This window comes from Coregonus clupeaformis, chromosome 25 (genome assembly GCF_020615455.1).
Source record: "Coregonus clupeaformis isolate EN_2021a chromosome 25, ASM2061545v1, whole genome shotgun sequence".
In the NCBI taxonomy this organism is placed as follows: domain Eukaryota; kingdom Metazoa; phylum Chordata; class Actinopteri; order Salmoniformes; family Salmonidae; genus Coregonus; species Coregonus clupeaformis.
The window spans coordinates 36581080-36595140 of NC_059216.1; the positions used below are offsets into that span (position 1 = coordinate 36581080).

General features: G+C 41.6%; 1 protein-coding gene across 1 annotated transcript in view; it reads right to left on the reverse strand.

Annotated features, from left to right (window-relative positions):
• hadhab (hydroxyacyl-CoA dehydrogenase trifunctional multienzyme complex subunit alpha b) overlaps nucleotides 1–14061 on the reverse strand; it is a 29434-nt gene that overhangs the window by 6764 nt on the left and 8609 nt on the right. Inside the window, exons 9-13 of the mRNA XM_041848140.2 lie at nucleotides 13201–13319; nucleotides 12952–13008; nucleotides 12724–12833; nucleotides 1164–1298; nucleotides 39–210 (exon numbers count right to left, since the gene is read on the reverse strand). Coding sequence (XP_041704074.1) covers nucleotides 39–210; nucleotides 1164–1298; nucleotides 12724–12833; nucleotides 12952–13008; nucleotides 13201–13319 — 593 coding nt within the window. The remainder of the gene's footprint in view (nucleotides 1–38; nucleotides 211–1163; nucleotides 1299–12723; nucleotides 12834–12951; nucleotides 13009–13200; nucleotides 13320–14061) is intronic.

Sequence of the window (14061 nt, forward strand, 5' to 3'; positions counted from 1 at the left end):
TGAACACAGCCCTGATTTTAACATTCAGCGCTACTTACAGCTTCAACCTCCTTGATGACTCTGTGTTTGATGTTGATATCCTCAAACACAGCTTCTATGACCATGTCAGCCTTCTCAAAGCCGCTGTAGTCCAACTGGCCAGTTAAGCTGGCCAGTGTGAAGTCCCTCTCAAATGACGTGATGGCTTTCTTTTTGGTTTTGTCATTGAGGCTGGTGAGGAAAGTGAGGGCAGGTTTAATATCGGTACCCAGAACCAAATCTTGTGTACGTCAGTTACTGGATTTACATTTATGTTAACAGTCTGTCAAGAGAGATTAGGGCAGGTTCAACAACATTCATTTAGTTCCTTCACCAACAACTCCAACTATGCTTTAAAGGGATAGGGAACCGGGCGGCAGGTAGCCTAGCAGTTAAGAGCGTTGGTCCAGTAACCGACTACGTGAAAAATCTGTCGATTTTCCCAGGATGGCTAATTGCTCCTGTAAGTAATGTAATAGTTCACCCAAATGACATATTGGTTTCATTACCCTGTAAGCAGTCTATGGACAAGGTATGGCAGCAATTCATGCTTTAGTTTAGTTTCCATGGCACTGTTTCCACATGCTAACCTTTTAGCATTTGTGGCACAAATCCCATTCAAGTCATGAGAAGGATATTAGCATTTCACGCATCAAGTCCAAATCATCCAAAAGTATCTAAAATGTATTGTGATGCTCAACAAAGTCACAAATGATTTTAACATTATGCGCGAAAAATGCTAATATCGGTCCCATGACTTGAATGGGATTTGTGCCACAAATACTAAAACGTAAGCATGTGGAAACAGTGCCAGGGAAACTAAACCAAAGCATGGATTGCTGTCATACCTTGTCCATAGACTGCATACAGAGTAATGAAACCAATATGTCATTTTGTAATTTGGGTGAACTATGGCCGGTTCCCCAGACACAGATTAAGCCTAGTCCGGTACAAAAAATATAGAATCTCCAATAAAAATGCTTCTAAATCCAAGACCAGGCTTAATCTGTAGGAAACCATTCCTAGGAGTTTTAACCGCATCCCTCCCCTCTGTGATCCCATATGCCAGACAACCAGAACATTGTGTAGCCGATGTAGCATCGATAGCTAGTTAGCAGTGTGCTATTGCTCTCTGGTAAACCCACCCTTTGTAGACCTGCTGCTGGCCCCTGCTCAGTCCCTCCACGGTGGTGTCTTTCAGGACGGTGTGAATGCCCTTGTCCACAGTCACCTGGGCAATACCTGCACCCATCAGACCTGCTCCCAAGATGGCCAGATTCCTGGTGGATCAGGGACGAAGAAATATGATGTTAGAATACAGCTTTGCACACTCTTGGCATTCTCTCAACCAGCTTCATGAGGTAGTCACCTGGAATGCATTTCAATTAACAGGTGTGCCTTCTTAAAAGTTAATTTGTGGAATTTATATCCTTCTTAATGCGTTTGAGCCAATCAGTTGTGTTGTGACAAGGTAGGGGCGGTATACAGAAGATAACTCTATTTGGTAAGTCCATATTATGGCAATAACAGCTCAAATAAGCAAAGAGAAACGACAGTCCATTACTTTAAGACATGAAGGTCAGTCAATCCGGAAAATTTTAAGAACTTTGAAAATTTATTCAAGTGCAGTCGCAAAAACCATCAAGCGCTATGATGAAACTGGCTCTCATGAGGACCGCCACAGGAATGGAAGACCCAGAGTTACCTCTGCTGCAGAGGATAAGTTCATTAGAGTTACCAGCCTCAGAAACTGCTGCCCAAATAAATGCTTCAGAGTTCAAGTAACAGACACATCTCAACATCTACTGTTCAGAGGGAACTGTGTGAATCAGGCCTTCATAGTCAAATTGCTGTAAAGAAACCTACTAAAGGACACCAATAAGAAGAAGAGACCTGCTTGGGCCAGGAAACACGAGCAATGGACATTAGACCGGTGGAAATGTGTCCTTTGGTCTGGAGTCCAAATTTGAGATTTTTGGTTTCAACCGCTGTGTCTTTGTGAGACGGGTGTGGGTGAACGGATGATCTCCGCATGTGTAGTTCCCACCGTAAAGCATGGAGGAGGTGGTGTTATGGTGTGGGGGTGCTTTGCTGGAGACACTGTCTGTGATTTATTTAGAATTCAAGGCACACTTAACCAGCACGGCTATCACAGCATTCTGCAGCGATACGCCATCCCATCTGGTTTGGGATTAGTGGGACTATTATTCGTTTTTCAACAGGACAATGACCCAACACACCTCCAGGCTGTGTAAGGGCTATTTTACCAAGGAGAGTGATGGAGTGCTGTATCAGATGACCTGGCCTCCACAATCCCCCGACCTCAACCCAATGGAGATGTTTTGGGATGAGTCGTACGGCAGAGTGAAGGAAAAGCAGCCAACAAGTGCTCAGCATATGTGGGAACTCTTTCAAGACTGTTGGAAAAGCATTCTAGGTGAAGCTGGTTGAGAGAATGCCAAGAGTGTGCAAAGCTGTCATCAATGCAAAGGGTGGCAATTTGAAGAATCTCAAATTGAAAATATATTTTGATTTGTTTAACACTTTTTTGGTTACTACATGATTCCATAAGTGTTATTTCATAGTTTTGATATCTTTACTATTATTCTACAATGTAAAAAATAATAAAAATAAAGAAAAACCTTTACATGAGTAGCTGTGTCCAAACTTTTGACTAGTACTGTGTGTGTGTGTGTGTGTATATATATATATATCACACACACACATAGCGCATTCGGAAGTATTCAGACCCCTTGACTTTTCACATTTTTGTCACGTTACAGCCTTATTCTCAAATGGATTAAATAATTTTTTTCCCTCATCAATCTACACACAATACCCCAGAATGACAACGCAAAAAAAGTTGACATTTTTGCAAATGTATTAATAATACAAAAATGAAATATCACATTTACATAAGTATTCAGACCCTTTACACAATACTTTGTTGAAGCACCTTTGGCAGCGATTACAGCCCAGAGTCTTCTTGGTTATGACACTACAAGCTTGGCACACCTGTATTTGGGGAGTTTCTCCCATTCTTCTCTGCAGATCCTCTCAAGCTCTGTCAGGTTGGATTGGGAGCGTTGCTGCACAGCTATTTTCAGGTCTCTCCAGAGATGTTCGTTCAAGTCCAGGCTCTGGCTGGGCCACTCAAGGACATTTAGAGACTTGTCCCGAAGCCACTCATGCGTTGTCATGGCTGTGTGCTTAGGGTCGTTGTCCTGTTGGAAGGTGAACCTTCGCCCCAGTCTGAGGACCTGAGCGCTCTGGAGCAGGTTTTCATCAAGGATCTCTCTGTACTTTGCTCCATTTAGCTTTGCCTCGATCCTGACTAGTCTCCCAGTCCGTGCCGCTGAAAAACCTCCCCACAGCATGATGCTTCCACCACCATGCTTCTCCAGACGTGACACTTGGCATTCAGGCCAAAGAGTTCAATCTTGGTTTCATCAGACCAGAGAATCTTGATTCTCATGGTCTGGAGAGTCCTTTAGGTGCCTTTTGGCAAACTCCAAGCGGGCGGTCATGTGCCTTTTACTGAGGAGTGGCTCCAGTCTGGCCACTCTACCATAAAGGCCTGATTGGTGGAGTGCTGCAGAGATGGTTGTCCTTCTGGAAGGTTTTCCCATCTCCGCAGAGGAACTCTAGAGCTCTGTCAGAGTGACCATTGGGTTCTTGGTCACCTCCCTCGATTGCTCAGTTTGGCCGGGCGGCCAGCTCTAGGAAGAGTCTTGCTAGTTCCAAACTTCTTCCATTTAAGAAAGATGGAGGCCACTGTGTTCTTGGGGACCTTCAATGCTGCAGACATTTTTTGGTACCCTTCCCCAGATCTGTGCCTCAACACAATGCTGTCTCGGAGCTCTATGGACAATTCCTTCGACCTCATGGCTTGGTTTTTGCTCTGACATGCACTGTCAACTGTGGGACCTTATATAGACAGGTGTGTGCCTTTCCAAATCATGTCCAACCAATTGAAATTACCACAGGTGGACTTCAATCAAGTTGTAAAAACATCTCAAGGATGATCAATGGAAACAGGATGCACCTGAGCTCAATTTCGAATCTCATAGCAAAGGGTCTGATTACTTACGTAAATCTGGTATTTATATATATTTTTTGTAATACATTTGCAAAAATGTCTAAAAACCTGTTTTCGCTTTGTCATTATGGGGTATTACATTTACATTTAAGTCATTTGGCAGACACTCTTATCCAGAGCGACTTACAAATTGGTGCATTCAACTTAGGATAGCCAGTGGGATAACCACATCTTGATCACAGTAAGTACACTTCTTCAAACAAGCAGCTGTGAGCAAAGTCAGTGCAATCAGGGACAACTACATCTCGATCACAATAAGTACATTTCTTTAAACAAGTCAGTGCTAGCAGGTGAAATAAGTCGGGTGTTAGTTTAGACAAAAGACAGTGGTAGTAAAGGGGGGGGTAGAAGGATTACTATTATACTATTCCAGGTATTCCTTAAAGAGGTAGGGTTTCAAGTGTCTCCGGAAGGTGGACAGTGACTCCGCTGTCCTGGCGGTATTGTGTGTAGACTGTTGAGGATTTTTATTTATTTAATCCATTTTAGAATAAGGCTGTAACGTAACAAAATGTGGAAGAAGTCAAGGGGTGTAAATACTTTCCGAAGGCACTGCATATATATATTTGCGCCCATCTCAGTGAACTAATCCATTGCGGAGGCCTAGACTAAAAGCCAATTTATGCTTGATCCGAAAATGTGGTCGGCGGCTCCATATGGACGGTGTGATGCAATTGCGGAGCCTCCAAAGGCATGCAGAGGCCAAATCAAGCTCCGTACCGCATCGCCATGCACCTCACAAATTTTGTAACAATGCGGAGAGCTCTGTATAGCTCCGCACTGACATGATTGGTTTGCATTTGTATTTATTATGGATCCAGCAAAATTAAGGCAGTTCATACAATTTAAAAAACATTACAATACATACACAGATTTCACAACACACGGTGTGCCCTCAGGGCCCTACTCCACCACTACCACATATCTACAGTACAAAAATCCATGTGTACGTGTGTGTATAGTGCGTATGTTATCGTGTGTGTGTATGCATGTGTCTGCGCATATGTTTGTGTTGCTTCACAGTCCCCATGTTCCATAAGGTGTTTTTTTAATCTAATTTTACTACTTGCATCAGTTACTTGATGTGGAATAGAGTTCCATGTAGTCATGGCTCTATGTAGTAATGTGCGCCTCCCATAGTCTGTTCTGGACTTGGGGACTGTGAAGAGACCTCTGGTGGCATGTCTTGTGGGGTATGCATGAGTGACCGAGCTGTGCGTCAGTAGCTCAAACAGACAGCTCGGTGCACCCAACATGTCAACACCTCTCATAAACACAAGTAGTGATGAAGTCAAGCTCTCCTCCACTTTGAGCCAGGAGAGATCGACATGCATATTATTAATATTAGCTCTCTGTGTACTTCCAAGGGCCAGCCGTGCTGCCCTGTTCTGAGCCAAAGTCATTTTTTGTGGCACCTGACCACACAACTGAACAATAGTCCAGGTGTGACAAAGCTAGGGCCTGTAGGACCTGCCTTGTTGATAGTGCTGTTAAGAACGTAGAGCAGCGCTTTATTTTGGACATACTTCTCCCCATCTTAGCTACTGTTGTATCAATATGTTTTGACCATGACAGTTTACAATCCAGGGTTACTCCAATCAGTTTAGTCACCTCAACTTGCTCAATTTCCACATTATTTATTACAAGATTTAGTTGAGGTTTAGGGTTTAGTGAATCATTTGCTTTTAGTTTTTGAAATATTTAGGACTAACTTATTCCTTGCCACCCACTCTGAAACCAACTGCAACTCTTTGTTAAGTGTTGCAGTCATTTCAGTCGCTGTAGTAGCTGACATGTATAGTGTTGAGTCATCCGCATACATAGACACTCTGGCTTTACTCAAAGTTTTTCCAACAGCAGACTATGATCGATAATGTCAAAAGCCGCACTGAAGTCTAACAAAACAGCCCCCCCAATCTTTTTATCATCAATTTCTCTCAGCCAATCATCGTCGGGTTACTGATGTAAGTGCTGTGCTTGTTGAATGTCCTTCTCTATAAGCATGCTGAAAGTTTGTCAATTTGTTTACTGTAAAATAGCATTGTATCTGGTCAAACACAATTTTTTCCAATAGTTTACTAAGGGTTGGTAACAGGCTAATTGGTCGGCTATTTGAGCCAGTAAAAGGGGGCTTTACTATTTTTAGGTAGCGGAATGACTTTTGCTTCCCTCCACGCCTGGGGGCACACACATTCTACTAGGCTTAAATTGAAAATATTGCAAATAGAAGTGGCAATTTCGTCCACTATTATCCTCAGTAATTTTCCATCCAAGTTGTCAGACCCCTGTGGCTTGTCATTGTTGATAGACAACAATTTTTAACCTCTTCCACACTCACTTTACGGAATTCAAAATTACAATGCTTGTCTTTCATAATTTGGTCAGATACACTTGGATGTGTAGTGTCAGCAATTGTTGCTGGCATGGCATGTCATGCCTAAATTTGCTAATCTTGCCAATGAAAAAATAATTAAAGTAGTTGGCAATATCAGTTGGTTTTGTGATGAATGAGTCATCTGATTCAATGAATGATGGAGCGGAGTTTGCCTTTTTTCCCAAAATGTCATTTAAGGTGCTCCAAAGCTTTTTACTATCATTCTTTATGTCATTTATCTTTGTTTCATAGTGTAGTTTCTTCTTTCTTTTTATTCAGTTTAGTCACATGATTTCTCAATTTGCAATACATTTGCCAATCGGTTGTGCAGCCAGACTTATTTGCCATTCCTTTTGCCTCATCCCTCTCAACCATACAATTTTTCAATTCCTCATCAATCCATGGGGATTTAACCGTTATTACAGTCATTTTCTTAAATGGGTGCATGCTTATTAGTAACTAGAATAAGCAATTTCATAAATGTGTAAAGTGCAGTGTCTGTTTGCTCCTCATTACACACCATGGACCAATATATATTATTTACATCAACAACATAGGAATCACTACAAAACTTATTGTATGACCTCTTATACACAATATTAGGCCCAACCTTTGGTTTTCCTAGATATGGCTACTATATTGTGATCACTACATCCAATGGATTTGGATACTGCTTTCAAATAAATCTCTACAGCATTAGTAAAGCTTTGATCAATACATGTTGATGATCTCATTCCTGTACTGTTTGTAACTACCCTGGTAGGTTAACTGATAACCTGAACCAGGTTGCAGGCACTGGTTACAGTTTGATGCGATCTCTTGAGTGGGCAGCCTGATGAAAGCCAGTCAATATTTAAATAATCCAGAAAGTATACCTATCTATTGATATCACATACACTATCAAGCATTTCACATGTTATCCAGATACTGACTGTTAGCACTTGGTGGTCTATAGCAGCTTCCCACCAGAATGGGCTTTAGGTGAGGCAGATGAACCTGTAGCCATACTTCAACAGTATTTAACATGAGATCCGCTCTAATCTTCACAGGAATGTGGTTCTTAATATAAAACAGCAACACCTCCACCTCCACCATTGGCATTTCTATATTTTCTGTAAATGTTATAACCTTGTATTGCTACCACTGTATCAAAGGGATTATCTAAGTGTGTTTCAGAGAATATGAATGTCATCTGTTACTAGCAAATTATTGATTTCATGAACCTTGTTTCTTAAGCTACACATGTTAACGTGGGCTATTTTGAGCACTTTTCTTCTGGGATGCTTACTTGTTTTTATTGCTTTACTGGGAAGCTTAGCAGCAGTAGATGTGGTAATGTTCTTTATGTTAGTGCAGGGTGAGCTGCACACAGTGGACTTCCTCCTCGGGCACACCGGCTCAGTGCTAACAGGTAGCTTAGTGGTTAAGAGCATTGTGCCAGTAACCGAAAGGTCGCTGGTTCTAATCCCCGAGCCGACTAGGTGAAAAATCTGTCGATGTGCCCTTGAGCAAGGCACTTAACCCTAATTGCTCCTGTAAGTCGCTCTGGATAAGAGCGTCTGCTAAATGACTAAAATGTAAATGTAAAATAAATCTGGTTCTTAGGCACATGATTACTGCATACAATAGCTGTAGTATCAGCAGAGACATTCAGTGCAGTTAGAGGGACATAAATTAGGTTACTTATATTGCGTCTACCGACGCCCCTGGTGTAATGTACATTTGCTGAAGCATTTTGACAACTCTGCGTCACAATGGTAGGGATTAGTTGAGCTGGGCTTCGGTCATTGCTAAGTCATTGTCTCAACGCAGCCTTATAATGCTGTGAAAGGATCCAGGAACCCAAATGATTTGGGTGGATCCCATCCTCCTTATAAAACGTGTTTTGTTTCCAAAAGGTATAGAAATTGTCAACAAAAGTTACACCCATTGAGCTGCAATAATCACGTAGCCAGTTGTGAAGAGCAAGAATCCTGCTAAAGCGTTCAAGGTTGACAGTATGTGGGGGCGGTACATCCTGTATAAACACAAACTCACTTCCTTGACAACAGCTCAGCGCAAGAAGTATGAATGCCCTGACTTCTGCTGAGGCCATATCACCGTAAATGCTGCATGGAAAATGCAGACGTCGGATTGACCTTGCGCCCAGATGCACAATGCACTTCTCTCTCCAGAATGTGCTCTCTCCCACCAATTTGTGCACATTCATTGTTTCATAACTTCATTGTGTGAATTGTTTGCGTTTGGTTGTTAGTGTATATCAATTCCTCATTACATATATCACCAGTAGTACATTTACCGTTAATTCCTATAATTTCTAATCTACAATGTTTGTTACTCTGGTTATGGTAATTTATTTTAATACATTCAATATTATTATTCCAGTCTTCCCATTCTCATTGTCGGAGTGGACACATTGTTTGCAGAGTGCATAACCTATGCTACACTTGTGAGGAACAACTTTTGGTTTACAGTATTTCATTCCATTTACGAGTTTTGTCAATTTAGTCATTGTCTTTTGTTTGGAGCGCTCCTGTCAATGTTGAGTAAGGACGGCACGTATAGAAGTAGGCCTACAGGCTACCTGGCCTGCGCGCAAATGTAGGTATATAAATGTGCCCATTTGGGGATCTGATAGTATTTCTGATTGGCTTACCGCACCACCAATAACCACTAACAATCCAGTGGAAACGTCATAAAATAGGCCTACCTGATTACTTCTTATCAGTGCTTGACCTGAAATAGGTTCCGGTACTCATTTTGGGTGCTGGTACTGTTTATATTTAGGTGCAGGAGCTCCACAATACTTTTGAGCTAGTATTCTATAAGAGGAACAGAAGCTCAAGCAGTAGAAAATTTGAGGTGCTGGTACTCCGCTCCAGCGAGCTCCTGCCCAAGTCAAGCACCACTTCTTATCCCTTGCGCAAACAGCCTACAGCTGTGTCTGTCCCGAGCTCACTGGCACAGGAAACTCTGAGGGCAGAGAATATTTTATATAATGTTGCAAGTTTGCTAGGGCAAGCTTCGGGCAGACCCAAGTTAATAGTTGATACAATGTTTCAAGTTCGTTGCAGACAGGCCATGTGTAGCCAATGTGATTTATAGGTTATTTATTTTTATCAGGTTATTTTCTACCTGCAGGCTGCAATGTTTTTATTTGTTGGCTTTATGTAGGCTATTTTTACATAGTTGGCAATGGCAATATAAGTTACCTTTTAGGTTTGTATCATTTTCATTTAGATTTGACTATAATTTTTATTAACCACATGACAATGATTTTGAGATACGAAGACTATTATAAAATAAAAACGTTTCCCGGAAATGTGCATATGAAAACCATAACTGGCACGCAGATCGGTAGAAATGGTAAGATAAATTCGCATTCAACATGAGAAAGGTTGCCGACTCCTCGTGTAGCCTATTACCGGCAACTTCAGGAGAGTAATGGCAGAATCTGCGAAAGCCAGCAGGAGCTGAAGGAGAATAGTTGGGTCAGGTAAAGTTTTTTTCCTCTGGCTATCTAGATCTCTGGCTCCGTTGAGGCCTTTGTCTTATTTCATCAAACTGTATGCTTAAAGCATCAGGCAAGCTCAATGCATATAGTTGATTTTAATAAAACACATATGGTGTCTATATATGGAAAATACACATTCGATTGGTTGAAAGAACAAACAACTTTCGGTCGACCAAGATTTTTTAAAGTCGGGGACAGCCCTACTCTTTACACTTGTACCTATTTATGGGTTAAAAATAGCATATTTGGACACTGATAAGTGCTTAAATTGGAACGCAGTGTCTGTACAGTAACATGCTATACATGACGTCAGAGCTTAAGGTCTCCGCTTCACAGCCTAGTATTGGTTTCGACTGACAGCAGTTCGGAACTTTAACACTGTGCGCAACAAGACCTTTCCCCCATCCCTCCCGCTAATTGGGCAACTGTAGCAATTTTTTTGTTGTCTGCGTGAGGGAAATGCTGTAAATAGAGAGGACTATGTATTTTGAAAGATGAGACGTTTATGATCACTATGCTTGATGTACAGTTACAAGATGACATGACGTCATAAACTGGTTTGCTCTGAACCGAATGAGCCTGTGTTTGTCATATTGTGAAGAAATTTGGCAGGAAACACGCATCTGAATGCACTCGTGACTATTTCAGTGGTCAACAACCTTTTCTGAGTCAAGATCACTTTCGCAGTCAAAAAAGCAAGCAGAGATCTACCGCTCAGATTATTCTTTTATTTTTTTAAACATGACTTAAAATGTAAGTCTATGCACCATTAACCTAATAAAAACAGTTCTGTAGGAATGAGGTTTGTGCAGTAGGCCTAGTACATTATCACAGCATATTGGCTATGCTAGGCCTGCCAATATTGTTCTGCTCACACCATATTATATTTCAAAACTCAAGCTTTGATAACAAAATAGATCAGTTGTATTACTTGCGAGGCATAGCTGAGCTTTTTTATTTTACTGGACTGACGATACCTGCATCTCAGTGGAGGGTGAGAGCAGCAGAGGTTCCGCCTCTCACGGCCCCTGCTCTCTCCTTTCCTCTGGTGAGATTTCTACCTCATGCACAAATTCATGTTGTTGCTATGACCAAAGAAAGTACAATTTAAAATAAACACGACTAGCTGCTAATAATAAAAACACAGGCCTATCATACACTTGGCTAGTCATTCATTGCAGTGCGAGTGGAAGTAGGGAGAAGCACGTTTTATGTTTTGTAAAAGCTCTTTGCTGTATTCTTTGACAGTCTCTCTTTGGTCATGGTTTTAAAATTAAGAAAACTCACGTAGGCTAGTATCAAACTTTGCTGTGGGGTCGTGGAAGCTGTAGGCACGGTGATTTGAGCTATCCGATTGGGCAGCGCAGTAGGCGCACTTGATTTAGCTCTCCTGGTCTGCCGGATAGGTGGGCGTTTGTCCCTTCAGACAAATAAATTGTTAAAAACAGGAAAACTTTGCCTAATCGGCACGCAGGGCTTCTGAATCAAGTGCACCTGCCGCTGACAGCGCAAGACGAAGAAATAAATATATGAGCCCAAGGCTTTATCGTTGGCTTTTCTACATAAATGTTTGGTGATCACTAGGAATGTCTTGAAGAGCGACCAGTTGGTGACCAGAACTCTATTCTATGCACCAAAATTACGACCTGCTTCTCTTAATTGACTTGTGAAAGCCTAACACTGTAAGATCGTATTTTGTAATTTAGCTAGCCATGTTGGCAATAGTACACACTTTCAAATTATGCCCACCTGACTAGATTACGATTTATAAATGGACCGTTTTTGGAATGCGTAAACAGTAATTGTGTAAGGGCGGGGATGCAGGGCTGTGTTCCAAAGAAAACAACTACAAGTCTGCTTGCTCCAATTCAGGGGTAGGCAAACCTGGTCCTGAAGTGCCGCAGGCACTTGTGTTGAATTTAGGCAATCATTGAACTGATCAATTAGCTCAGTTGGTCAGGTGTGGTGCCTAGCTGGAACAAAATACTGCAGTACCTGTGGCACTCCAGGAACAGGGTTGCCTACCCCTGCTCTAGTTCCTCAACAGCACAGCTAGGAGAGCTAGGAATCGAACCCACAACACTGGCGTTGCAAACACCATGCTCTACCAACTGAGCTACACAGGGCCCTAATTGAAGCCTCTTCTTTGAGTCATAAAAGCGCATTGAAATTATGTAGGAACTGTGCACACTTGGAGACGCTAGTTAGACCTCGCACTCAAACCCTTGTCATTTTTTTGTATTATGTTGCACCTACCCCAAATATTCTTATCATGTTACTGAGTATTTTCTGATTTCGTTATCAACAAATGCATTGAAAAGTACAATAAATGTAAAATGCACATAAAATCAATAATGTAATGTTTAGATTCAGTCATGTCAGATTTACTGTTTTGTCCTCACCTTTAGTCTAATACATTTCCCATAATCTCCAAACGGTTCCCTTTTCATTGCTACCATGGTTATGAATATGCTTTCCATATTTCTTCTGTAAGAAACATTTCAATTTAGCCCTATCCATATAGGCCAATTCCCACAAGTGTAAGGGGTTAAAGGTTAATGCCATGACCTATCTGAAATTATGACATCAGCATAAATGTTTTGATCTCCAAAGACCTCAGAGCTGCGTCTGAACAGTATTCTAATATTTGTAATACAATTTGCATTTCTTACTGAAAATAACTATTTAACTAGTTTTGGGTCAAAGGTCATCACTTACTTCACAGGTCTCTCAGGGACTCCAAAGCGGTTCTTCTTGCATGCCACTTGGCCGTGGTAGAGGCCGATCAGCGCATTTGATTCAGAGGTCATTGCCAGTTTGCCAAAGTTCTGTAACAAAATAATAATTGTAAAATGTTTCATACAAAACCATTCAACTTATTGATAAGCACATTATGCATGTTTTACTGTATTCATAATCAATCTAACTCAATGTATATTCTCTCACCTGGGCTTCTGCCAAATAGCCAGAATCTGGGCCCTGCTCCAAGCCTGCCTTCACACTCTTGAGGGGGGAGAAAGCAGAATGAGAAGTTATAAGTGTCTTTTAATAAAACCAAGAGGGCATGAGTGAACCAAGTTCAATCTGGAGCTCTGCATCTGCTTTCAAAAACGGCTGCCATTTGATATCATTATCTCACTAAAATCATCCTCATTATTATTGAATGAATAAGTAGATATGACAAATTCCTCCTACCTCAATGATTTTCAAGGGGGCAGGATACAGTCCCTTGCTCATCTTCATGACTTTGCCTGTGACAGTTTTGTAGATCTGTTGCCGCACAAACTCAATGCCCATTACGTAGTCTTGGACTTCTGCAGAGGAAGGAGAGAAAAAAAAACAAATGTTAAAAGCGTCCAAATAGGTTGTATACATGCATAAAAACAAGATTGATAGTGTGGAAGAGGAGTGATTACGATAGAGGAAACCAAGTCTAGATTTAACCTTAGCCTGCAGCTTTGATATGTGCTGACAGAAGGACAGTGTACCGTCTAGCCATACTCCCAAGTACTTGAATGAGGAGACTACCTCAAGCTCTAAACCCTCAGAGGTAGTAATCACACCGGTGGGTAGCGGGGCATTCTTCTAACCAAACCACATGACCTTTGTTTTGGAGGTATTCAGAACAAGGTTAAGGGCAGAGAAAGCTTGTTGGACACTAAGAAAGCTTTGTTGTAGAGCGTTTAACACATAATCCGGGAAGGGGCCAGCTGAGTATAAGACTATCATCTGCATATAAATGGATGAGAGCTTCCTACTGCCTGAGCTATATTGTTGATGTCAATTGAGAAGAGCGTGGGGCCTAGGATCGAGCCTTGGGGTACTCCCTTGGTGACAGGCAGTGGCTGAGATAGCAGATGTTCTGACTTTATACACTGCACTCTTTGAGAGAGGTAGTAGTTCTGGAGTGGCCAGTGAAGAGTCCAGATCTGAATCACATCCAAAACCTATGGCGAGACCTGAAAACAGCAGTTGGTGGAGGGCACCCTTCAAACATTGAAGAATTAGAGCAGTTTGCAAGTAGAAAGGTGCAGCAAGCTCATTGATGGCTACAAA